This window comes from Aptenodytes patagonicus, chromosome 5, assembly GCF_965638725.1.
Source record: "Aptenodytes patagonicus chromosome 5, bAptPat1.pri.cur, whole genome shotgun sequence".
Taxonomy (NCBI): Eukaryota; Metazoa; Chordata; class Aves; order Sphenisciformes; family Spheniscidae; genus Aptenodytes; species Aptenodytes patagonicus.
The window spans coordinates 51,928,184-51,955,206 of NC_134953.1; the positions used below are offsets into that span (position 1 = coordinate 51,928,184).

General features: G+C 42.3%; 1 protein-coding gene across 1 annotated transcript; it reads left to right on the plus strand.

Annotated features, from left to right (window-relative positions):
* The first annotated feature begins 694 nt into the window (after nucleotides 1-694).
* Nucleotides 695-21,856, plus strand: NTMT2 (N-terminal Xaa-Pro-Lys N-methyltransferase 2). Its single transcript, XM_076339745.1, has 4 exons — nucleotides 695-963; nucleotides 10,216-10,391; nucleotides 15,934-16,183; nucleotides 18,819-21,856. Exons 1-4 carry the CDS (start codon nucleotides 720-722, stop codon nucleotides 19,091-19,093), a joined length of 945 nt encoding a protein of 314 aa, XP_076195860.1. The 5' UTR covers nucleotides 695-719; the 3' UTR covers nucleotides 19,094-21,856.
* The last annotated feature ends 5,167 nt before the right edge of the window (nucleotides 21,857-27,023 follow it).

Here is a 27,023-nt window from a genome sequence, read left to right on the forward strand (position 1 = left end):
TTGTTAATGGGCAGTTTATCGCCTTTTGTTCTTCTGTGTATTTTGTTAGCTAAAGCAAAAAGCTCTTACCCTTCCCTGGCTTTACCATTCCTGTGTTCCCAGACAGCAATTTCTTCCAGCTAGCCTCTGCTGATGAGATAGTCTGTACCATTTAAACAGATTAAATGAACCCGGGCAGATTGTAGTGCACAGAGAGTGTCTTGTCCTGCCATACACAGTGGCAAAGCATGAAGTTGAATCTGTTGCTTTCTCTTTGCTTGCTATAATCACAGTTTATTAGGACACACAGTTTGTGTAGAGGCATGCCCATGTTCTGTCTTCTGGCCTTCCTCTTGGGATGCCCTGGACTGAAAAACAAATAGCGAGGGAGAGACAGAGAAGCAAAATCACCCTGTGAGATATAAAAGAGGGAGACGGGAGATCCTGGATAATATCTGAGTTCCTTTGAAGTGAAGGCTGAATAGATTAGGAAAAGTGTAATTGAATTAAAGCCACTCTTTTTTAGAGTAGATATACTTTTACCCTGGCTAAGCAATTTCCTGGTTGAGTTTTTTATCACTTCCCAGCACCTGCTCATTTCAGAGGGCGACACTCCAGAGATTACTCTGAGCCAGTGCCAACAGCCAGCATTTCTCACTCCCCTCTCGCCCGCCTCCACCGCCTGCACTGCTCTAGACACACACCCTGATATAGAATGACAGCACATTGCCACAATTTAAATGACGCTGCCTCTGCCTCTTCGGAAGGACCGGTCCTCCAGAGAGCACCAGCCACAGCAACTGTCCACCCTTGCAAAAAACGTCTTCATCATGGCGTATAAAGCAGCACATTTGGCCTTTAAGTCACGCTGGCACAAGACAGACGAAGAACTCTGTCGGCACAGTATGTCCTTTGTCTTGCATAAGGCGATCCGAAATGACTTCTTTCAGAGTTACCTTTATCTGCTGGAAAAGCTTCCCCTGGGTGAGTAGCTGCTGGGCAGGAGCGTCTGTGTGCGTGTGTGACCATGCTCTGGAAAGGCGTATCATGTTAGATGGTAGAGCGCAGACACATTAATGACAGTAAGTAGTAGTGTGAGAAGCCCGGCTAGAGAGACTGCAGTGCTAGCTAAACCATTCAGTAGTCTCTCTCTCAGCTCCCTCTAATTCAGTACCCTTTTGTTTTACCTAAATACTCCACAGATTATTAGAAGGGGGCAAGAGAAAGACCACAAGAGTGAAAGAAAGTTTGGTTTCTGGCTAATGGTTCCTCTTTTTGTCACAGTTTAAGTAAAACATGCATTGACCTGTTTGGAACTTGGAAGGACAAATGCAAAACTAGCAGAGCTGACAGGCCTTACTTTCTGTTGCCTAATACCTGTTTTGTTGTCATTCAGTGTGTCCTTAGCCTTGTCATTTGTATTGTTTTGGACAAGTGATTGAAAGATAATGATTTTTGAATTCTTTTTTCAAGAGCCTTTGTAATCCCAATCTCTGCAGCAGGCTGTCTAACCTACTCTTTGTAATCTGGGAGGAAAATGCTTCCAAGATATTTGTTTATAGCCAAATTTCAGTGAAAGCCTCTGGTACAGGATGCTAAGACATTTCTTTTTAGATGCAGAAAATGAATTTTCATTTCTTATGAAAATTTGACCCTGAATAAGAAACAAAATTTCCCCAGGGCAACATAGCTAAAAAGTAGATTTGACTTGAGTCTGTATTACATTAGCATGTCACCTTTTAAGCAGAATTATTCAGCCTCCACTCAACGTTAGAACTGTAGGAATTTAAGATGGAAAGGATGTGTCTGTGCAACTACTCTTCACAGTGAATTCTTGAGGGCTCCTTCCTAATTGAATGATCCATTTAGGCAAGTGGATTATCTTACCTGATTGTGTGAAACTATACAGACCACAGTGAGAACTCTCCTCAAAATGGTAGAATTCATGAGTCCTGTAAAGAGAAAAAGCATTTCTGTGTTATCTTAGTATTTTGACGTGGCTTTTCAAATGCAGCAATATCTGCAGCTATTTAAAATGAAACATGGAAGATAAATACTCCTATTCCTAGTGGTAGGTAGCTGTGAACGATGGAAAGGAAGGAAAGACGGAAAGGAAGGAAAGTCAATTATAGGTCGATGGAATCTCAAGAAGTCTATGAAAATATTATTCTTCCATTTGTTTTGAAAATAAACACAACGTATTAGAAACTGAGCAGGATTTCCTACAGTGTTAACTGTTAATGTAAGTACTAATAGATCATTTTAAGGCTAGAAGGTACCATTATGAACATCTAGCTTAGAATTTAATGTAAAAGTTCCTGCATCATGTTTGTAACTTATGACTGGGTCACAGTATATATTTATGAAGACAAAAATACCTTGGTGTAAGGGCTGCAGATGACTGAGAATCCATCAGTCCATCATTAAACTGTTTCCAGGCCTAATTGCTTCACTCTTATAAAACTATATTTTATTTCTTGTCTGAATTTTATTTGAATTTCCATTCCCAGCCAACAAGCTCTGTAGTCCTATCAGACTAAAGATCCCTTCTGCCAGGCTTTTCATGATCTGAATCATTAAAACTTCACTAAAGAGCTCACAAGCTTATTGTCAGCCTATCCAAATTAGTTTGACTCCATGGAAAAGGTACTGTGAGTCCAGCCTTCATGTGAACATGCAGTATGTTTGTTACTCCTTGGTTATTGTCATGAAGTAAAAGTGTGCATAAGGACAGGTACTGTGGGGTAGCTCGTGCGCTGTGAATACACATGCAAGAAACTTCACAGCATGCTAGATGTCATGGTCTGGATGGGTGGACAATCAGATGGGTAAAAAGTGGTTGGGTGATTGGGCTCAGAAAGTCGTGGTCAGATCTTGAGTTCAGTCAAGTAGCGGAAGGGTCTGTCCTGGGACCTATCCTGTTTAACATCTTTATCAATAACCTGGAGGAGGTGAAGGACTGCTTGCTCATTACATGTGCAGATTGCAGCCAACTGGCAGGACTTGTCTGCAAGTTCTAGGTCAGGACTGCCATCCAGAGGCACCTAAATAGGCTGGAGGAAAGAGACAGTGGGAACCCAGTGAAATTCAAATTCACTGAAATTCAAAGGCAAATAAATGACAAGTCCTGCACCTGGAGAGGAAGAACCTTTGGCAACACCACCACCAGCTGGGCAGTGGCTGGCCGGGGAGCAGCCCTGCTGATAGGGTTTTGGTAGACAGCAACTGAACGTGAACCAGCAGTGTGTCCTGGCAGCAAAGGCGGCCAACAGTATGCTGAGCTGTATTAACAAAAGCATGGCTAGTTGATCGAGGGAAGTGATTATCCCCTTTTATGCAGCAGTCATTAGACCATATGCATGGAGTCTTGAACTCCCAATACAGGAAATGACATGGAGTGATTTGGATGACCTCCAAGGTGGTGAGGGAACTGGAGCACATGCCCTGTGAAGAGAGACTAAGGTAATGGGGCGTGTTCAGCCAGAAGAGACAGCTTCAGGGAGTCCAAATATCAGCCTGCCGGTACCTACAAGAAGATCATGAAGAAGATGGAGCTGAGCTCTGCACAGTGGTGTGAAGCAGGAGGACAAGAGACAGTGGCCATAAATGGAAATAAAAGAAGTTCAGACTGGCTATAAGGGAAAACTCTTTCCCCGTGAGGACAGTCAGGCATTGGAACAGGTTGCCCAGCGAGTTCGTGCAATTCTCCATCACTGGAGGCTTTCAAAGCCTAGCTGAATAAAGTCCCGATGAACCTCATCTGACCTCGTGTCTGTCCCTGCTTTGAGCAGAAGTTTGGACTGGAGACCTCCTTAGGTCCCTTCCAACCTGGATTATCCTGTGATCCAGTGCTCTCTATGGTGGAGAGGACAGAATGTGGCAGGTCTGAACATCTCTGCAGAATGACATTTTCCAGTTCAGTTCAGAGTGGAACTGAGCAGAAATGAACTGAACTTCTCAGGCTTCAAGACTAGATCCAGATATCTCTGTGTAAACAGTATTAAACAACTAAAGCAACACTAAGACTGTGACCCAGCAGGGTAGTTAAGCGTGTGCTTAACCCTAAGCATGAATAATCACACTGAAATCAAGCCTCACATTGAAATTTGCAGTGCAGCCCAGGGTCAGCAAGGTAGAAAGTTTGCTTCAAGCTATGCTAGCTCCACACTCCCCCCACTCCATTGCTAGGTTCAGTGGTAGAGCACTTAGGCATGTTTACCTATGAGCTGAGCATATCTGGTATCACAGCCTGTTAAGAGAAACATGTCACTTTTACAGTCCAGGGCAACATTTATAAATAAAAGACATGAGTAACTTTAGGCCCTGATCCAACAATGTACTTAAATGTGTGTGAATGCCCTTAAGCCCAGTGGACTTTAATGGAGCTATTCAGATGCTGGAAATTATGCATGTGTTTACATGGGCTGTGGGACTTGGTGCCAGTGGGGTGAGATCTGCAGTGGAAAACTCAGATGATGGGTCCAGAGAGACAAATATTCCCGTGTGTGAGGCATGTGTCTGTAAGTAAAATCTGCTTTGGGGATGGGCTGATGTTCATCCTCTATAAAACAGAATTTAAATGGTTCTCGGACCACAGTAGAGAGGTGAATTCTACCCTGCACCCAGATAACTATTTTTCAACTGATGCACAAAGCAGATGTTGCATTTAAAAGGGAATACTCAGCCAAACTGGAATTAGTTCAGTATCTTGCAGAAAGCAGTTGGAGCCACAAAATAATGTTCACAAATAAAAACTTCAAAAAAATTACTTGCAACATTTACTTTTGCCAGGGAAATGTAGCTGAGTGAACCCTGCAACCAAGAACTGTGAGACAGTCTACTGCAGGTTGGGACTGCACCCGGTGTTACGTATTAAGTGGTCCATTTCTCTAGAGATTTAGATCAGATGCACTGGGAAACAAAATTTTGAACTGATCCATAAGAAAATATTAGAGATAATGTTTTGGACTTTGCAGGGCAAAAGGGCTTAGGTAGATACTCTCTGTCTAGTCTAGGGGTTGGCATTCTGCTGTAGATCACCACTCTGCATCCAGACTGTGTTTGCAGCGACTGAAAATTATTAATGTCTCATGACTGTGGAGTGACCTTTAGGGAGCCAGTTCCTGTTCTCAGCCTGCTTTTGCAGTGGGTTTGTTTTAACCATTTCCACTTGGGGGACTTGCCAGCAGATTCAGCTGAGAGACCAAGTGTGTCATGAAAAAAAGTTTCTTCTTACTTTACTAGAAACTCATTTCTAACCTTAAACCTTACAAGTTACCTGCCTTAACACTGAAAACCCTGTCTGTGAGAGACAGCTGCCCCCCCCCAACGTCTGAGAGACTTACAGCCTCCATCATCCTGTCCTGCCTATGCCCTACTTTACAAAGTTCATTGAAATCAGACTATGTATCCATGACAGACCTCACAAGTATTTCATTTCCTGATGCACGAGATAGTCCCACATGGGTCATGGAAAGGGAGATGCCTCTGGCTAGACAGGTCCTGGGATGAGCGGGAGGCACGCTGGAGCAGAGCTGCAACACTAACTGCCACCAAGGACATGTGTGCCTCCCTGCACTTCTCTTTTGGGTTAGATTCCTGCAAGCTGGCAAACCTTCCTCTCCTTCTGGTCCTGCTGCTGGAGCCTGCATGCCAGGCACAGCTGCAAGGCAGATCAGAAGTGAGGTTGATTGGCTGTGTCTGGAAAATTGGGTTTTGCATTGGGAGAGTTGGCAGTGTTGCAAATTCATGAGAGGGAGGAGTAACACTGAGGGAGGAAGAGGTGGAAATCATCTGTATAGATCACACACTGCATGAGTGAGACTGTGGGTCCGCAGGAGAAGACTTTGGGTACAGTGCCACCCTTTACGTTAGTCTGTGTCTTTGCATGCCCTCAGGTGGGAGACTTGAATAAAAAGATCTTTGCAAAGTTTGATGCATAGAGAAGACCCTATGGATGCTGAGACCAGAGCTGATTTTGGGCTCTGGAGCCCCAGCTGGCCTGGGAGGAGCCGCAGTCAGCTGGTGTATGCGTGCAAGTCCCGTCAGGCATTCTGCAAGCCTGATACTGGTTCTGAGTGAGAAATCTGAGAACACACTACAGATCTGATATCCTGAGCAGCATATCGTCCCCATGTGTTGCCTCAGGTCAGACTCATGTTTTGACTAGAAGGACTCTGAATATTTTGTTGTTCATGCTGCCAGCTGCCTGCAACACCCTGTCCTAGTGTGCAGACAAATGCCTTTACCTTCAGTCTAGCAAAGCAGGATAAATCGCTGTCCCTTGATAGGTCCATTAAGCAAGCCCTAGAAATCATCACTGGACTCTTATATGAAAGATCTTGCAAAGCCAACATGCAGGGATTCAGTTCTGTTCACCAGACAGGCTGGCATCTGAAATAGAGAAAAAAGAGACACAGAGAAAACAAGATGGTGCTGTTCCCGGGGGAAGATGGAGATAGTTTACTGGAAGAATCACAGCCACTGGTGGAGTCTTTTTCCCAGGCTCTGGGAGCCACCCTGGCCAAGTTGTGCTGGGGATTGGCTGCTGCCCCCTTCGTATTAATTTCTTCAGCTAAATGGCTTCTTCTGAGTATGTGAATATAATCAGTGGAGTGTGTAAAACTCCCAGGTTTGACCCTTGCTGGGCTCAGTGCTTCTTGTGGTATAAATTTCTCAAGCATAACATAAATGTGTAATGGATTAAAGCTTTAATAGTATCCGTTCGGCAGTTGACTTAAGCAGGTGATGACAAGAGGGGCTGGTAATGCTGCTTTTGTTGGATGAAGGATATGCTGGGCATGCTGCTTATGTGTAACCCAATAGCACTATTCTGTTCCGAGTGGTCCTTGGTGGTAATTATTCCTCATCCTACTTCCTTTGTCCCCCCCTCATTTGCCTCCAAAATGTCATTCTCCTGCTGAGGATGGGCAGGCACACACTTATCATTCCCTGCTGAGCTTGCTTGCCCTCAATAAATACATTCCAGGCTTATATTCAGGGCCTCTGGCCTAGCTCTCATCCTCTGCGTGGAGGGCATAACTCCTGTTCCGCAGCCAGCGTAAGCAAGGCATGGCCTGTTCAGACCCTTCCCAGCAGCAACCGGCAGTGCTCCCATGGAATTTTAAAGATGCAGCGACAAAGCACTGCTCCCTGGTCCCTCTGTGTACACAGCCAGTGGGGAGCTCTCCCTTTCTGTTGTTATTAACCCAAAAGGTGTTTGCTGCTGGATCATTTCCAGTTCCTCAAGCACGCTGGGAATCTGCAGCAGAGCTGGTCTCACACTGCAAGGTGGTGCTCGCAAAGACTTCTTCCCAGTGTGACTCCATCCCTCCTTATTGCTTTGCTTTCATAGACAGGCTTGTAGTTGTATTTTCGTTGGGAGGTCTGCCTGGGAATAGCTGTGTGTTGTACACACAGGAAAATGCCTGGACACCTGTATGTGTGCATGAGATAGAATCATAGAATCATAGAATCATAGAATCATTAAGGTTGGAAAAGACCTCTAAGATCATCGAGTCCAACCGTTAACCCAACACCACCATGCCCACTAAAGCATGTCCCTAAGTGCCTCATCTACATGTCTTCTAAATACTTCCAGGGATGGTGACTCAACAACTTCCCTGGGCAGCCTCTTCCAATGTTTAACCACTCTTTCAGTAAAGAAATTTTTCCTCATGCCCAATCTAAACCTCCCCTGGCGCAACTTGAGGCCATTTCCTCTTGTCCTATCACTAGTTACTTGGGAGAAGAGACCAACACCCACCTCGCTACAACCTCCTGTCAGGTAGTTGTAGAGAGCGATGAGGTCTCCCCTCAGCCTCCTCTTCTCCAGGCTAAACAACCCCACTTCCCTCAGCCGCTCCTCACAAGACTTGTTCTCCAGACCCTTCACCAGCCTCGTTGCCCTTCTCTGGACACGCTCTAACACCTCGATGTCCTTCTTGTAGTGAGGGGCCCAAAACTGAACACAGTGTTCGAGGTGCGGCCTCACCAGTGCCGAGTACAGGGGCACGATCACTTCCCTACTCCTGCTGGCCACACTATTTCTGATACGGGCCAGGATGCCATTGGCCTTCTTGGCCGCCTGGGCACACTGCCGGCTCATATTCAGCTGGCTGTCGACCAACACCCCCAGGTCCTTTTCCGACAGGCAGCTTTCCAGCCACTCTTCCCCAAGCCTGTAGCGTTGCATGGGGTTGTTGTGACCCAAGTGCAGGACCCGGCACTTGGCCTTGTTGAATCTCATACAGTTGGCCTGGGCCCATCGACCCAGCCTGTCCAGGTCCCTCTGCAGAGCCTTCCTACCCTCAAGCAGATCAACACTCCCACCCAACTTGGTGTCGTCTGCAAACTTACTGAGGGTGCACTCAATCCCCTCATCCAGATCATCGATAAAGATATTGAACAAGACCGGCCCCAAAACTGAGCCCTGGGGAACACCGCTCGTGACTGGCTGCCAACTGGATTTCACTCCATTCACCACAACTCTCTGGGCCTGGCCGTCCAGCCAGTTTTTTACCCAGTGAAGAGTACACCTGTCTAAGCCGTGAGCCGCCAGCTTCTCTAGGAGAATGCTGTGGGAGACAGTGTCAAAGGCCTTACTGAAGTCCAGGTAGACCACATCCACAGCCTTTCCCTCGTCCACTAGGCGGGTCACCTGGTCATAGAAGGAGATCAGGTTGGTCAAGCAGGACCTGCCTTTCATGAACCCGTGCTAGCTGGGCCTGATTCCCTGGTTGTCCCACACATGCCTTGTGAGCGCCCTCAAGATGAACCGGTCCATAATCTTCCCTGGCACCGAGGTCAGGCTGACAGGCCTGTAGTTCCCCAGATCCTCCTTCCGGCCCTTCTTGTAGATGGGCGTCACATTGGCAAGCCTCCAGTCATCTAGGACCTCTCCCATTAACCAGGACTGCTGATAAATGATGGAGAGTGGCTTGGCGAGCTCCTCCGCCAGCTCCCTCAGCACTCTCGGGTGGATCCCATCCGGCCCCATAGACTTGTGAGTGTCCAGGTGGTGTAGCAGGTCATTGACTGCTTCCTCTTGGATTATGGGGGGTTCATCCTGCTCGCCGTCCCTGTCTTCCAGCTCGGGGGGCTGAGTACCCTGAGGATAACTGGTCTGACTATTAAAGACTGAGGCAAAGAAGGCATTAAGTACCTCAGCCTTTTCCTCGTCCTTGGTGACAATGTTCCCCCCCGCATCCAATAAAGGATGGAGATTCTCCTTGGCTCTCTTTTTGTCATTAATATATTTGTAAAAACATTTTTTGTTGTCTCTAAGATAGTAAGAGGTGCTGGTTTCCGAGCAAACTGTTTATGGCCTGCCTCAATCCAAACTTTTGAGCTGCAAAACATAACTAGTTTTGATATGCCGATGCACATCGAGTATAGAAAGACCCCGGATGCAGAGGATAGGCCTCAGTTTTTTAAAGAATAGGGGAAGGTAGTCCTTTACCCAGCAAAGCTCACAGGTTTTAATAAAACAGCTTCAAACTTATGATTGCTGTATATTGCCAGCAAAATAGCCAAGCAATGAAAGGAAACATCCAAGCCTCTGGCACACAGGAACTTTCCAGTATATCACTCACTGATTATCTCGCTCTTTAATCTGTGACACATGAAAATTTAGGACTGTCCCTTCTAAATTGTCTCGCCCCCCGTATACTCATTTAGGCCTGAGACTACCATCTGCTCTTTGGTTCAGCTTACTTGCAGTGCCACAGACTGTACAGTATCACTAAAAATAAACCAGAGCAAGTGCCTCATTCATCTAGTCTCTTGGTGCACTCTCCGTGCAGCTGTCAATGGCTAAAAAGCATATACGGAAATCTGCAGAACAGTTAGGTTTGTGATAGCGGAAATGATGACCCTGCATAGCAATAAATGCCGCCCACAGCTTTTCTGGGAGAAAATCAAACCCCTTGCTCTCTTTGGCATGCATGTTCACTTCAAACTTGAATGATTTTTCACTGACGTCTAAACATAGTGTCATGACAAAAATTATGTCTGAGCCTGGGAGGCACTGAATTTGCCCAGGGCGGCTGTGTCCCTTCAAGGGCTTGCAGGATTAAATCCAACATCTTTCCTTCCACCTTTACTTTAGAAACAGAGGTTTGGTCATTTGAAGGGTCAACTTAAGTTTATAGATCTTGGCCATCGTGCCTCCAGAGCAATAAACTAAACCAGAAATATCTGTCATTAACAATAAAATAGTGATTTATCTGCTTGCAGTGAAACTTTACGCTTTGACAAGTCAAGTTATCAATGGGGAGATGCAGTTCTACGCCAGGGCCAAACACTTCTACCGGGAGGTGCCAGCCACAGAAGAGGGCATGATGGGAGACTACATTGAGCTCTCCAATACAGACATTGAATCCTCCAGGGAGTTTCTCAGGAAGTTTGTTGGGGTGAGTCATTTAATCCCATCTTCTGCAAGAAACAGTGTTGTGTCATAAATGACATGCACTGTGCCCGGTCACATATATTTTAAATGGCACCGTATGTCAATATTTGATATGCAGTCACAGGTCATAACTGACTGTCATGGGGTCTAGTAATGTATTCTGCCAGGTCATGCATCATCATGAATACACATTTTGCCTGGCCATATGTCATTATTTACCTGTTTTGCATCCCTTTCTTATGCTCCAAAGCTTCAAAGACGATTGTGCAAGGAGTTTTTATAGCTGTGTTTGGGTGGGAGATAAATTCTCAGTGCAGGACTGGGACCTTTCATGATAAAATCCTTGCTGGCTTCAGTGGGAGATTTGCCTGTGCAAATTCCTGCAGTCCATTTGGGAAAGTAACTGAGACTAAATGCCAAGTTTCTGTTTTGCCTATTTATAGATATTTCTGAGAATGCTGCAACAAAACCCAGCCCTCCCTGCGCCCCTCCCCAAACATTAGGAATAAGCTACCCATTAGGAAAAGTATTTTTTTCTTGAACATTCCAGTGTCACTAAGGACCTTTGCAGGTAGATTTCTAAAGGTCTCTAAACATCTTCAAAGGTCTGCTTTGACCTGAGATACAAAGAGATGCCAAGTGGGATTTTAAAAGCACCTACAATAGCAATATCACTTTGGCACTTAGGTTTCTGAAAATCCTGTTGATGCCTAAATGTGTCTGGGAATCTGCAAATCTTTAAAAGTGCAGCCTGATGGTTTTCTGACTGCCCTTCCCTCTTCCCAGGGGAAAAGCCCACTAAATTAGCTCAACAACAGTATTAGATGCTAAAGAATCCACAAAGCTCCAGGAAACCAAATTTCTTAAGTTCTCCTGCTCACAAAATTACTAGTTCTATATAATGCTACCATAGATCTTTCATTTTCTGCTCAAATGTACAAATTTGGGATAGCCAGATGACCTTTTTTTAGTCTTAATGATCTACTATGGGAAAAAAGCTCAATAGGTTAATTAGATGTTGCGTATAAAAAAGGGCACAGTTTAAATGGATTGGGATGGAAAATGAGTGTGGCTTAACAACAAATAGAAATCCTGTATAGCAGTGAAGGGCAACTGATGGCAAAGTTTGCTGTACCTGATAGAGGGAGGCTTTTGGGGCAGTGAGCCAGCAAAACACAAGTGAATAGCTACATTTTTTTCATTAACAGTCATTTTTATTAATGCTAATGCAAAAAGGCTTCACAACATTTCAAAGCCTCGCTGTATCAGGCTTTCTACAAACACAAAATAAGAAAATACAAAGGAAGTTCAGCAAGGCAGCTGAACCTGATACTAAAATGGCATTTTCAGAAAAAATGAAATGCAACTTAGGAGTCTAGGGCCAGCTCAAGGCATATTCCTTAAATTTTACTTAAGTCTTGTTTTAAGGACATTTGTGGAATTCAAGTGGTGCATAAGCGTGTACTCACAGAAAGATTTCACGCTTCCTAGACATCATATAGATTCAGTTTCCTGAACGGCAGGTTTATATCACACTGTTAAACTTTCTCATCTCCAAGACCCGAAAAGGAAAGAAGTACAGTCTGTAGCAGAGTTTCACATGCCAAAGAGAAATCATACCCAATGCGTCAGGTGTGATGACAGATACAAAATACTCCAAAGCAGAGTTCCTACTCCTATTATTAGCCAGGGATAGAAAGAATACTCTGAATGGCCAAGATCAAACAAAAAAAAAAAAAAAGGAACAGAAAGGAATCTGCCTGTTTTGCTAGTTCTGATTTAGTTTGTTAAAGCCTGTCTTCTGTTGAGATCCAGTCAATTGGTTATGTTACTTATGTTTTACTTTCCTTTCTTACTACTGCAATTTGAATCCTACTCGACCAGATACAGATATTTACTGGCTTTCTGTAGTAGTGACTTTATTCTAAAGCTAATTTGAGTTATGTCTTCCCAAGTTTATGGCTGTATGAATAATTTTTTTTTCCAGTAAGGTGATCAAGGTAGAAAAAAGCAATTTGCTTCACCCTAATATAAACTATACTTTCTTTTTTAAAGAGAAGTTTAACAAAATCAGAAAATAGGAAAATTAATTTCAGATCAACTTAACATATTTCACTTAAATTTTTTTATTGTTTTACCCTCTGAAAAACTTTTCCCTTTGTTTTCAAGATATAAGTCAGTTCCAAAATGAAAAATGCTGTTTAGAAATGAAAAGTTGACAAGTTATTTTTTTTTTTCCTTGAAAGTTGTGAATAAGAAGTATCTTGACATTTTCAACATTCTTTCCCATGTTTTTTGGCTATAACTGTTCTCTAGCTTTGAAATATCAATTTCACAGAGAGTTTTATTCTTCCAAAACTTTATTTTCTGGCAAAACTAGTGCTCCTTAAAAAACAGTTGCCCAGTTCCACTCAAATTACCCCTCTTGAGTTAGTTTGGCTGGTGTGGAAATGTCACACAGTGACATTTCCCTTACATGACTGATGTTGCATACCTTCATGTATGGCATTTCTTAGCATGATTCTTAGCACTACTGTAAACTGAGCTACAGATTTCTTTACCATTGGAGAATTTATCTTGCCTGGGCGCATGGAAGGAATTACAGAAAGGACTAAGGACTTCACTTATATTTTAGCCTGTCTCCTTCCCAGGCAAGTCAAACTGAGTTAAAAGTGCCACTGTGCTCAAGTTAAGAGGTTTTATGTGTGTGTGGGCAGAACTCAAACCAAGAACAACATTACTTGAGCCAACAGTGCTGTACAGACAAGCTATAGGCTGTCTCAGGTACAGCCATACTTGAAGGGTTATCAGCAGAGCTATAGCACTGCATATTTATGGCAATGTATTAATGCCAGTTAAAGCCTTGATGTCCACATAGACACTGTGTTTTCAAGTGCCTAATCTGGAGGTAATGTGTAAAAAAGGAAACAAAGAAAACAAAGAAACCATTAATTCAGGAACAGTTGTGAGCTATAGGTGTGTGAAATAATACAGACAGAGATTATATTAACCTTATAGCTCCCTTTCTGCCCTAAACCCTTTCTCCCTTTCTTGCCCGCAGTTCACCTGCCTGATTGGTTACTTGCTGAATGAAAAGCTTCTTGAAAGTGATTTTTCTCCTGTTTGATCAGGGGGATGGAAGAGACGTTGTTGAAAACCTGATTTTTATTTCTTTTTAATTTAGAAAAAAAAACACTGTGATTTTTATCTATTATTTCTTGAACTCTGATTTCTTTTTTATCCTACATATCTACACTGCCTTCCTGCCCTTCCAAGATCTGAAGTAGCATCAGGAACATATTCCACAGCTCTTTTATCCCTAAGGAAATTTGTGAGTGCCCTATTTAGCTTTACAGAAGAATTTTTGGGTGTGTATGTGTCCTACATGATAGCGATTCTGAGTAATGGGAAGCAGGTAGTCAGAGGAGCAGTCAATCTTAAATTTTGAAGCCTGTTCTGGCTTAAAATTTTCACTTGTACTATTTTTTTAAATAAGGAGTCTGATTTTCAACTCAATTAGGCTTTTGGGAAAATGATTGCCTTCCAAAGAAAATGTTAATACCCTGTCAAAGCTCTGAGCACTTCCAAACTGAAAATATATTAGCTGAACATGGAATTATGTCAACATTTTCATTACAAACGGAGCTGTGGTGCTGCACAGGGCTTCTCAACTGACTGCCTGATGCTCTTGCTCCCTTTCAGCGAAGTGTGGGATCAAGCTTCATCTCCCATAATTGTCCCCTTTCCTTCTTCCCGATGGCAAATGGAGATGTGTCATCAGAGGTCCTTGCCGTGACACATCATGGGAGATGAATTCCGTGTTTCGAGTGAGGTACTGTGACTGAAACACAAATGTCAGAGAAGTTATATGGCTTTTTGTCGAATTCTGTTAGTTGTTTTGGTAAATCATCCTGGTTTTCTCACCAGCTTTCTCAAAGATTTTTGCTTAATCACATCAGTGTAGGCCTGTATGTATCTGCCAGCAAACAATAGGGAAATCCACCTTGTAAAGATCCAAGACACAGTTCCTTCTCCTTTCATGAACTCCTTGTTACAGCTTAGTCTGGTCCTCAGTAAAAGCCACATGCTCCTAAGTGCAGCCTGTGAATGAAGAATGACTCACATTTTCTGGCTAACTACAAACAGGTAGTCTCCAGAGTCCAATAGGGTTGAAGGCTTGTGGACTCTTGCACACATTGGGAGATTAATCTTCCTAGGTATACAAATTGGGACCAGCAGCCCTGGAGACTGGTGAGAGCCTTTGAGGTCCTTGTGCTCTTTCTACAGTTACTCTATGTAACCAGATGCTCAGCTGGGCTATTCATAGTCATGTCATTGACAGTACTGTCCTTTGACCTTAATAATCTACTGAATTACCCACTGAAGCAAGGCCAAAAAAGCGGTGAGTTACATGATTTATTCTTGGTCATTACAGAGGGGGTCTCCCAATAAGCAGGAAGAGCAAGACTCTTTCTGGGCTTATTTCCGTTAAGAGCAGTGAAGTTGCAGCAGGGACTTTGGCCCATAGCTTTCACTTCAACACTCAGTTCCAGGGGACAGGGAAAAGGTGTTTACATTTGCTTTTAATATATTTGTTTAAAAGATAACTTTGGCCAGGGGAGCTCCTATCCCACAGTCAGTACATGTACAAACTTAAAATTTCTGTTTTACAGAACAGCAGCAGGCTCTTAAGAGCCTTTTTATAGGTAGAATGGAAGCTTTAGGGGTGAAATACAGCTTTCATTATAAAGCTCCTTTTACAGTGACTCATTATTTTCTCATAGACATAGCCTTTACGCCACATTTTTTCATGTCTGATCTCTGTCCAGAGATTATATTTGTGAAGCAAAAAAGAACAGTTAAGCAAAATCTACTCAATCATCTTTCTTGTCTCTGTGCCTAAAAAAGAAATTCTGTATATGCTCCAGTCCAAACGTTTTGAGTTGTCATAAGTTACCTACAACTCCAAGATCTTCATTCAAACACAGCTTGATCTGTGCACTCTGATCCCAAGGATGCTGTGTATCTGCAGAGATGTCCATGGGCACCTTGGGAGTTCTGTGCTGCAGAAGTTACTTCTTGCCTGCAGTATTTGGTATATGCTTACTTTTTTGTTAGGCCTTTACAGGGCTCAGAATGAGGCTTATCTAGCCATGTAGTTGGCTGTGAGGTATGAATATTTAACAGATGAAGTTGCAAGGACTTTACAAAGACCAGTGGATCTTCTGAGAAAGCTAGGAGCTTGTGAAATATTATGTCTCTTCTTATACCAAGCAAACCTTATTGTACAGCAATAAATGCAGGGCTGCAATGATGAAGTCCCATCAACAGCAGCCTGGGAACATAGCCACCCAGCTCGGCTCACATAGGTACCCAAAGCTGTATTGATACTGTCCCAGGTTCTTATCAATCTTAGAACAGCCCTGCACAAATAAGGAGACAAGACCCTAGGCTTGGTGGACTAAAGGCCGTAGCGGGTAACACAGTTGCTATCATCTTTCAGGTGGTATTTTTCAGATTTCAAATGATTTTCTTGTATCCCACAGGGGGTGGGGAAAGCTGGTACCAACCGCGCCCTGGACTGCGGCTCTGGGATAGGTCGTATCAGCAAGCATGTCCTGTTACCAGTTTTCAAGAGCGTGGAACTGGTGGATATGATGGAGAATTTCCTGGCTGAGGTCCCGAACTACCTGCAGGGCAAGGAGGACAGAGTAGAGATGTATTATTGCAAAAGCCTCCAGGAATTCACTCCAGCCCCACAAAGATATGATGTCATCTGGATTCAGTGGGTTTCAGGTTAGTTCAGCATGATTCACCAGCCCAGCATCTCAAAGAACTATACAGCCTGTGCTGAAGTTTATGTTAAAAGAATGGTGCAGCTGTTAAAGGAGGTTCTCAAATCTTTGGGACTGCTTCCTAAAGTCTCACAAGAGACTTCTGAGAGTTCTCCCCAGCCACATGCACAGTGGGTACAAATCAAGTTGGGGTTTTTTAGGTCACGTACTGGAGGAAGGTACATGTTCTTGGAGAGTAGCCTGTATGCTAAGGTGCAGCTCAGGTGTAGGCCTTATATATGGGTTTTCTTGAGCAGGAATCCTCCTTCTTAGTTGCCAGTGCTGCAGACACATACACGGGGTTGACCTCACCTGTGAGCAGGGATTTCTGAATCTGATGATTATCCAGACTTGGGGGTATTTCAGGAAACAATCTGAAAAAAGCCATAGTGAAATCACCAATACCTATAAACCAGATCATGCTTATCAAACAGGTTCACTTAGCTGTATGTCCCACAGTACCCCCTCATATAAGAAATATCTGCTTCTTCTCCTGCAGCCACCCCAGTGAATGCCCTGCAGCATTAAGAGCAGCAGACTGGCGATCAGATAATGTGGGCTATGTTCCTCACCAAAAAAAAAAAAGGTTCTTAATTTTTTGCTAGAAAACCTGCTGCAGTGCTTAACTGTCCTTCCAGAAAGAAGGTTTTCTCCTAATCTGTGAACCTAAGTGTCCACGGTGCAGTTTCAGCTGGCAGAAGTCATTATTCTAAAGCACAAGAGGAGGCCTGAACAACTCCTTCTCTCCAAAACCCTGGAGATAGATAGTTTCTTGCTAGGCAAAAAGAAAGATAAAGGTAGAGAGATTAGCACAGGAGATGTTTTTTTTCAGGAACACTTATTTGTCCTCTACACAAAGTCTTAAAAAGTAATGAAACTGAGCTTCTTAGAACAGGTCTTTATAGCTGTACAAGCAAATTGCTTCAGAACAATATCATTTTCCTTTGTATTTTTGCTTTTCTTGAATAACCAGTCATTGCAGTAAATGTAGCTCCTGCCTCATCTTTTGAGCAAATCGGAGTCAATGTGAGACTGAATGAGCTAAGACTTGTCTGAGGCTATGCTGATCAGCTATGTGGCTGCTAACGAAGGGAGCATATGCCTTTTCTTTAGCATAAACACAGATCTGAATCTCCTTCCTCCATCAATTTCAATGAAATATGTAGTGATTTTAAGTATTAATCAAACTTCTACCCCTATCTTGAATTTGGCAGAAATATGCCAATGAGCTCAACACTTTTTGGTGGAGCAAGGGCAGAACTGTCTGGTAAAGAGCAACACCACGAAGATCTCATTTTCTTAGGAAACTAGGCTAAAAGCTAAGTTAAGAGAACATTAAGTTCCAAATTAGGTGTTCAAAAGCTTCAATGAATCTTGCCAATGCAATCTTGATTTGTCTTATGTATGCGTAAGTATATGAGCCCAGGCTGTTATTTTATGAAAAAATAAAAACGCAAGTTTACATTTCATATAGAAATTACCATTTTCCTTCAACTTGAAAGGTTTTCAGCTTTAGGCTTTGGGGCTTTTTTCTTTTTCTTTTTTCTGGGGGGTGGTTAAAGAAACCTGACATACTATGTCAAAATGTGGTTTTGAAACGACAACTTCCATTTATAAAAGTTTAAATCTTCCATCAAGAAAACTAAATATTTTGACTAGAAAATACAAACGATTATTTTTTTCAAGTTTTTCATTCAGTTTCTGACCACCTGTCCTTGTTAATTCATTTTAGATGTTTCACATGTGAGAGTTCTCATTTTGCTCTTCTCTGAACCCTGCACTACTGATCTCAACAGAAGTATTGATCTTTGAGAAGGAAGGATAAAAAACACAATCTCAATAACATACTGAAAAAAGTACTATTTTAAAATGTATATGGTATATGCAGAAAGCACAACAGTATGGGGTCATATAAAGAGTTTATTTGGCAGTTTGGAAGGCCTTGCATTCCTCACTGGATCTTTGATCCAGAACTCCTTTGATGGGTACATAATGTTACACAAAGTTACAGAGATTTGTAGCATTAAAAGACAGAAGGGACTGTTAGATTATCTAGTTTGACCTACTCTATATCACAAGCTGTTATATTCATTCCTTTACCCGTGTACTGAGCCAGTAGATTGTGTTCAATTAAAACATATCTTGAGAAATTCAACCACGTTTGATTTGAGGACTTCAATAGGTGGTAAACACCACTTCTGTTGGTAGTTTCCAATGGGTAATTACTTACACTGTTAAACAGTTGTCACTTATTTCCAATATGAATTTGTTTGGCTCCGGCTTCCTGCCACTGATTCTTATTATGACTTTAACCACCAGATTAAAGAACCCTTCAGCACCCAGTATTTTCTCCACTATTCCCATTGACTTCTGTCCACATCTGTTGCTACTACTAATATGGATCCTAAATATTGATTTGAGTTTGTAACTGTTGATCTCATTGATTTGCCCAATACGTCATAATTAAATCTGGCAGGACTAGAACTTCTGCAATAAATAGGGTATGGAGACTCAGAACAAGGCACCATTCTGATGTGTGCAGGGGGAGTCTGTTTGAATGGTTAATAGTGATCTGTTTTCCATCTTTTCATCTGTAGGATATCTGACAGATAAAGATCTCCTGGAGTTTCTCATCCGGTGCCAAAATGGCTTGAAGGATAATGGTGTTATCATTCTCAAGGACAATGTAGCCAGGGAGGGCTGTATCCTGGATTGTCTGGATAGTAGTGTGATCCGAGACCTGAACATCCTCCACAGCCTCGTTGAAATGAGTGGACTCACCATCCTACGAGAGGAGAGGCAGGAGGGATTCCCTGAGCAGTGTGTCCCTGTCTGGATGTTGGCCATGCAGAAAGGCCCTGGCCATTCCTGATTGCATAGTGAGACTGCAGAGACTGGACTATGGATGAACCGCAGGACTGGGAAGGAGAAAAGCGTCTACTAGAATCCTAACCATGCACTGCTACTACTACAACTCTAGGGCAGCAACTCCTAAAGGATCATGAGAGAATTACAATTGAGCCAGCTTCTCCAGGGAATAGTCTGCTTCTAAATCCTGCCTGCTTCATCATTCTCTCCATTTTTAAAAGCCTTTCTAACAGCTCCTTGTCAGATCTCTCTTTCATTAAGGAGTCAATACTGGACAAAACTCGACTAATAGAAAATAATTAGGTCTGAAGTTTCTGTAGTGGCTAATACATTTTGGAGTGTTCTGTATGAGGTGTTAACAAATAAGACTGGTTTTTACTATGTCACTTTAATCTTCTTGGAATTTAAGAAGGATCTGTCAGATCACTGAAGCAGGAAATTCAAATAACTTCTGGAAAACCTAACCCAAATTTCGACTGTCATCACTATCTGTACTTTAAAATATTCAAACCAAAAATGTAAGGGAAGTTTTATCCATTTGTTGGCATCAGCTATGCTGTTTATTTATTTTTTTGCATTTCTGTCAGTTTGGACAATAAGACAACCTGGTTAATTTTCCATTTTTAGGAACTACTTTATCTTCCTGATGTTTCTGCCATAGAACAATAGTGGTGCGTAAGGGTTTTCGCACTCCAGAGGAAAACTTAGATGACAAATATATGCATGTTTGCATTGAAATTTTGTGAAAAGATTGCCCCACAAATTACATTCTGGAAAATATTTTTTCAAAATGTTCACAGTGGAAACCACTTGAAAGCTTCTCTTTATTATTCATACCACTGTAAATTTCTTTCTTTCCCACATTCAGAACAAGTCTGGCACCATATGCAGAGCTAATGGGATTTCATGGGGTGTTAGTAGTAAGACTGTAAGAAGAACTAATACAGTATTGTATTAATTAACAACTCTACTAAACTGCAGAGGGTCTTAGTGTAACCCAAAAGCATCTATGATTTATATTCAAACAGCAGCTGTATAAGCTGGGATTTGAAAATACTAACACACATACCATCTCCTTAAGACTCACAGAAATTACACATTAAGCTTCTTGTCCTCTTCATATAGGAACAGAAAGCGCTGTGGGAGGACAGAAGTTCATTTTGCAAAAAAATTCAGAATTTGAAATTCTGCTTCATTCTGAATGAGGACAAGAAGGGAGAATTTTTAAATTCTTTGTGAAGGAAAACCACACAACCACAGACTTTTCCAAATTGATTAAAATTTTTCATTCAGACAAAATCAAATGTTTGTTTTGAATTGGACTTTTAAAATAATATGCATTTAAAATATTACTAAATGCAGTAAAAAGCAAATTAAATATGACTTGTTCAAAATTTTAGAAATTAATTATAACATTAGAATGGACCGTTCTGACTCTGTCAGAATTTTTATTGTGTTTTATTCCCTTGAAATGCAATTCTGGCAAAACTTATCAGACTTTTTAAAGAGTTGCATTATGACAAACCTCCGTGTTCTGATGGAAAGGGGTTCTATAAAACATCCTCCACGTGACTGTAGGCACAATTGTCTGTGTCAAATATTGTCGTCTGTGTTAGATTAACTCACATAGAAGCCTGAAGATAATGAGATCAGGGAACCTCTCAGCTGGATTTTAGTACACTTTGCCATCCTTTGATAACAAAACTCCAGTTTTGGTTTTAATTGCATAACTTATCTTCTCTAGCAATATGGTTGCATATGTTGAGAATTTCCAGTTTATGGCAGAGGGCTTCCTGCCGTCAAATCTTATCCAGTAATTGTTCTCTTAATGTGCCATTGCTAATTGTAGCATTAAGGAAAACAACCCTGGTGATTTGGTGAATATTCTGGCGTGTCATATAACCTAGAAACCTATGGTTCCCATGACACAGATGCTTCTGGAATGTTTTGGCTAGTTCTTCCATTCTAATCAACTGGTAATGGATGCAAATTTAGTATATAGCATTGTTAAAAACCCTAGGTGAACACTTACATTCTGGAATTGTCCCCAGAACTAAGTGCTTCAAACTCCCTTTAAGCCACTACACTGCTTTCGTTCTGCCGAGGCTGCTAAAAGCTGATGTGGTCTTTGCGTGCATATGAGTATGTGCAGATATCTGAAGGAAACCCAGTCATTTGTTTTACAGGAAAGAGGCCTATAGTTAGTAACACTGATTAGCAATAACAGGAGAATATTTAAAAGGCCTTTACGCAGATTACAAATTAATTTGTCCTTCACCATTTTTTCTTCCAGCCAGAGACGTCTGCCATGGCACAGAATACTTGGGGACTGCTGGAGATCCTAGTACAATCGTGTCTGTGCCAGGCGTATCTGAATGGTGTTGGTCACTACAATGGTGAGAGAACGGCATTGTGGAAATAGGGAAGTAAACAATTTTATACAAATCTAAACAGCTGCCACATCTCACAGGGTAGAATATATCAGCTGTTCACTTACACACCAGAGTGGGGGCAGTTCAGTAATGAGAGACGTGGTTCCAAGATGGATATAGAATGTAAAGTGGTTTAGGATGAAATGTAGAATATAAATGACTGGTATTGTTATCAGTGAAATACATTTTTCAAGGTAAAAATGTTCTTCCTCTATTTTGTACATCTTTCCTATTTGAATTTCCAGAATACATAGACATAAACATATAATGAAAATTGGTTCCCTTAACTATGTGAGAACAGAGACAAATAAAATCTTAATTTAGTAGAAAACCCCATGTTTCATGGTTCCCACATTCCTGGAAATTAATGTTTCATGGCTATGTTGCTTCCATAGTAAAATATTAAAGCTTTTCTGGTGACATAATGAACCTCAAGAGTAAAGAAACACAAGCCCTCCAGGGGCTTAATGCATGCTGAAGACTGAATAATATTTTGGTTTCCTCCTTTTCCAAGGTATATTTTAATTCAAGAACTCCCAGTCAACCAGTGTAGGCCACCCTTAAATGTTCATGAATTTGGGTAAGGGCCATTCTTGGATTAAAAGTTCAGGGCTCTCTGGACTCTACCGTAGTATATAATAATAATAATCCATCACAAATTTCAAACAGAAGATCTTGCTTAGGAATCATCTATGTATCAGCTGCTCTTTGGTGTTCAAAGACTGGATAATCAACTCAGTTGCTCTGCCTCAACTTTCAGGTTATTTAAACCATGCATTTAAAGAAGTCTTTAGCTCATCAGATTGCAGTGGGAGTTTGAATCCCATTTGTTTGGTGATCATTTAAGACTTGTTCCCGATCTTGACATTACCAGAAATTTAATCGAAGATCAAGAACCTGGCTGAGGCAAGGTTCACAGAACATTCAGGGTCCTTCAAGCTCAAGCCCTCATTCACCACTGACAGGTAATTAGTGAAATACCCAATTAGTCCTTCAATCAGATGTTTCTCCCAGGCAACCACTACTCAAGTAAACGCTTAGCCAAAGTGCAGTAAGTGCACGTCACCACCAAAGCTCTTGGTAATGCTTGGTTTCCCCATATCAGGTCCAGTGCTTCTATTCTGTGTGACTGAAGGCCAAATATTATCTTTATTATATGAATGTGAGTTTCCTTGCAAAAAGAGATCCTCAAGCCCTGACAGTAGCCCCCAAATGCTACTGCAACCCAAACAAAATGTCCGGAAGCAATTATTACAGCAGTCTGAACAGCAATCCCAACTGTGCAGCTCCAGCAACCATCAAAGCTCAAGCTGTTCATGTTCCGAAGGCAACTCAGACATTACAAATGTCCTTTCATTTCTAATTGGAAGAAAGAGCCATCATTTTGAAACATATCACTGAATGGATGTTCTAAAATACTTTGTTTCAGAAATACTGAAATGATCATATCAAATATTTTTCGTTTGACTTTCTTGTTTGGATTTTATATAACCTAGTCTAAACTGACATGTTATGTGAGATGATAATATAATACATTATATAGTATTGTAATAGTTGAAGTGAAACATTAGTTTCCTACAGAATACGCTAATAAAATCAGTACATCCCCTGCCCCCAAATTTAGTGAAACAAGTCAGCAATTTCCAGAGGAAACAGTTATATCGAGAGGAACAGTTCTGTCAAGAAGTATTTGCCCAAGGTCTTTTTCTCCAGACGTATCCTATCCATTCAGGCAGCTTGCAGTGTGCCTGGTCTAGGGAGCAGCCACCTTAGGCTGGAGAAGAAACTGGCACCTCCAGAGCAATTCAGACCACCTCAGAGCTGAACTGGCTTGAAATAAGAGAGTCTCCCCTCTCCCTGGTGGTTGTACAGTGGGAATGAAAGTGCATCCTTGTTATAACCAGTCCAGCATCTTCATTTTTAATGTCAAACAGAAGTGCAGTGTGATCTGAGGAACTGTACTGTTCAAAACCAGAAAAAGGCATGGACTTGGATAACCAAACGCCCATTAAAAATCAAAGTCATGGTACTGGGGCACTACATTAATGGGAGCAATATATCACTGCGTAATGCCAACTGACAAAAGCTTTGCCAGTTATTTCACTGAGTGCCCTGAGTACCTTTATGCCATTCACTTGTTTTTTCCATTCTCTTAATCCAGGCTCCCCAGAGCGTTTACAATGGCATATCAGACAGTAGGCCTGTCCAGAGGAACTTGACTGTTATGTGTGATTAAAACCAGTTGTGTTGCATCCCATCCCTCTTTTCTTCCTTTGATGCTTCTTCCAACTTGCCAAGAAAATCCCTCCTCCACTTGCCAAAAATGATTTGTTCTCTGTGGACATCACCACATCTCAGTGAAGTAAAACAGATTACCTTTGATTTTAAGACGAGGTAATTCTGTTTATCTGAGAGCAATAACAACACGCTGTATTTCAAACATACAGGTTAATACCTGTCTCTTTCAATTGATGTCAAGTAGGCACTCGCAGACCTTTGTACCAAACAAAGCTCACGTTCTCATCATCACCATAAATAACAGTATTTGTATGACACTATACATCCCTAGACCATGAAGCATGTTTGGGATAAGGAAACTGAGGCACAGAAGGGTGATCTGGGCCACATTACAATTTTACCTAAGTGGTAGCTGCGAGTGATTAACACCTCCACAAATCAGGCCACTACAGGAACTACAGAGTGTTTTGCAGGCAGACATAAACTTATTCTGGTTGTGCTTGGAGCAGATTGAAACAGCATGGTTGTGGTTAGCCTGCTTATTAGGCCAACCTGATATGTCCTGCAAAGAGAGGGCTCAGGCTGAACATTGTGCTCATGAACATAAACAGCTTCTGTTCCTTTCAAAGCATTGGAAGAACAATCTGGTGTATGCCTGCAGCAAAAATAAAGACAGAAAATTGGTGGAAAGTCTCTCTTCCCTGTATCTCTCTTCCAAAAGTGTTGAATTTGCAGACATTTCAACCTGTCCTGGTATTTTCAGGCTCCTGAGACTAAGGTTTTTAGAGGCATTTGAAGATGCAGAACTCCTGAAAGCACACTGTGGCTTAGCAGATATCTACTGGTGTCTTTGAATGCCTGTACATCTCTGAAGATATGGCTTGTAGGAACGTCAGCTTCACACAAGACTACATTTTCAGAATTATCTAGGAGACCAGATTTGAAAGCATTTAGGTGCCTGTCAGTAGAGGTAGGCATCTAGAGGGATTTCTAAAGTGTTTGGCCAATTCAATCAAAGTTTAGCATCAGCATGTCTCTGAAACCCCCTCAGAGAGTTGTAGGCATCTTAGGTACAAATAATCTCACTTGATTTCAGACACCTAAATATAGATGTCTCATCCAAGATAATTGTCCAGGCTCTCTTTGCAGTCAGTGGAGAAAAACTGGCCCATGCAGGAGACATTCATGGCAGGCCCATGCATTCATCCCATTCTGGATAGATGTATTAAAGATCCAAGCAATGGCAAAGTCCTTCTGAAAGCTCCGTTCAACTGTTTCACTTTACAGTGACTTGAACTGACTTGTAGGTACTTTATGCCTGGTTGTTCCCCTCTCCCTAACCTCTGACAATGCCCTGTGAATGTAAAATCCGGATTCAGAGACTGTTTCTTCCAGATCTATAGCAGAGATTCCCAAACAGTGGCACACAGGCCACAAGTGCTGTCAAGCCTCTACAAAGTGGTATGCAACACTTTCTGAGCAGCCTTCTATATGCACGTGCAGCCTGACACTGCTGGGAGCAGCTTCAGTTCCTGCTGCCACTGCTGCTGGGGCAATACTCCAGCGTGGAAATCCTCCCACACTCCTCCAATAACAGAATAACAAACATACAGCATCATCAATTCCAGAAAGTCAAAAATCACAGATCTAGCTTCAAAATTTCTGGAAGATTTATCTGTGTGTGTACACACACGGTTAACAGTTTTACAGATGTATACGCATGCATGTGGTATATATGCAGTTTGTATTAGCCAAGGTGACCTGTGGTCCTTGGAATATGTGTGGCTTGCCAGCTTTTCATAAGGCATCTGCTGCAGTGGAACAGGGGCCGCTATGTAATGAGGATCCCCAGCCACACAAAGAAATGGTCCAGCACCGTTTACCAAGGCAACTTGTTGCTGCATCAGCATGGGATGTCTTCTGCTCAACCTGGCTCCATCCCAGGACTCCATGGCAGGATCCCTTGGGTGACACCTGGCATGTCTTACTTGTAAAACCCACTCAGATCTGCCCTAGCCTCTTTGAATTATGTTGGTTGTATCTTAAGCCTCTCAGTCATGTGAGGATTTTGTAATGTGGTACATAGGATCAGCTAAGATGACTTAATGACCTTGTGTCTCCCTTCTCTATGGCTGCACGTAATCACAGGGCATACCAGGCGTGAGATGCTTCTCACCTAATTTGGACATCTAAGAGACACTTGTCTGAGGTTAAGGTAATTGTCAAGACATCCCATGATTGTCACTGGGGAGAGATCAGCTCCTCCCAGAAAGCTTCTTCCCTCCTGCGATGGTTACCCCATATACTCAACTGTAGAAGAAGCCTACAGGACTGTCTTAGGTTCATACAAGTCATTCTTAGGTGTTTAAGTGAAGTGAGATGAATTCCAGCTCGAGTGTATGGGAATTCATGGACCCCACCATGAGACCAGTCTTCAGTGCATTCAAGTCTGTTCTTTCTCCCACAGATGCAGAACTTGGATCTGCAGCCCCAGCTGTAAAAATCTTACAACTCTGAAAGCCTCTACTGAGGATCAAAGTGAAGGTTGTTGGAAATTACTCCATCTTGGACCTTTTAGCATTTTCCTTTCAGAAGGTATGGGCACGGATACTCCTGAAAACTCAGTGGAGTACAAAATTATGCCGATGTTTGGCTTGTACCTCCCACAGATAGACATGATGAGTTTCCTGAGGGGTGCTTTTTGCACTCTGGATTGATCGGTTTACCAATGAGCCAGGGCTGACCCTCTGTTGGGTCTTATTAAATAACACACTAGTTTTATTTATGGATCAGTACATGTGTGCATTGCTAAATAAACAAGTGGCTTCTCCTAAAATCAGGGTACCATTGGCAAACTCTTAAAAATCCAACCCATAAAATAAACAGACTCCAGGAGTTACCTGTGACTCCCACCACTGCAGTAACTTCAAGGTAAAAAGAAGTCAATAAACCCCCATCAACAAAATCCCCACTGGGATCCAGCAGCTGAGACTCTGAAGCAACAGTCATCAGGAGAAACTAAGTGATTCAGTAAAACATTAACGTTCCCAGAGGAACCATATTTGGGCTGCCTTGATTTGGTGAGAGAGGCAGCCCTGACCACTTACCAAAGGCAAAATGTAGGCCATTGAAGAGACTCCTGTTTGGATAGTGGCTGTAGAGCCACTCTGCTATCTGACTTGCTCCCTGCCTGTGATTAGGCTATATATCATCCCTAACTGTCTAGGTGCCAAGGCAGAGGGACCCTGAGCAAGTGAGTACTTT

Excerpts from the sequence above, each read along its gene's own strand:
- NTMT2 (XM_076339745.1), top strand. The coding sequence starts at position 720 with ATGACGCTGCCTCTGCCTCTTCGGAAGGACCGGTCCTCCAGAGAGCAC. Across the intron at positions 964-10,215 it reads GCTGGAAAAGCTTCCCCTGG|TGAAACTTTACGCTTTGACA; the intron begins GTGAGTAGCTGC and ends ATCTGCTTGCAG. Across the intron at positions 10,392-15,933 it reads TTCTCAGGAAGTTTGTTGGG|GGGGTGGGGAAAGCTGGTAC; the intron begins GTGAGTCATTTA and ends TGTATCCCACAG.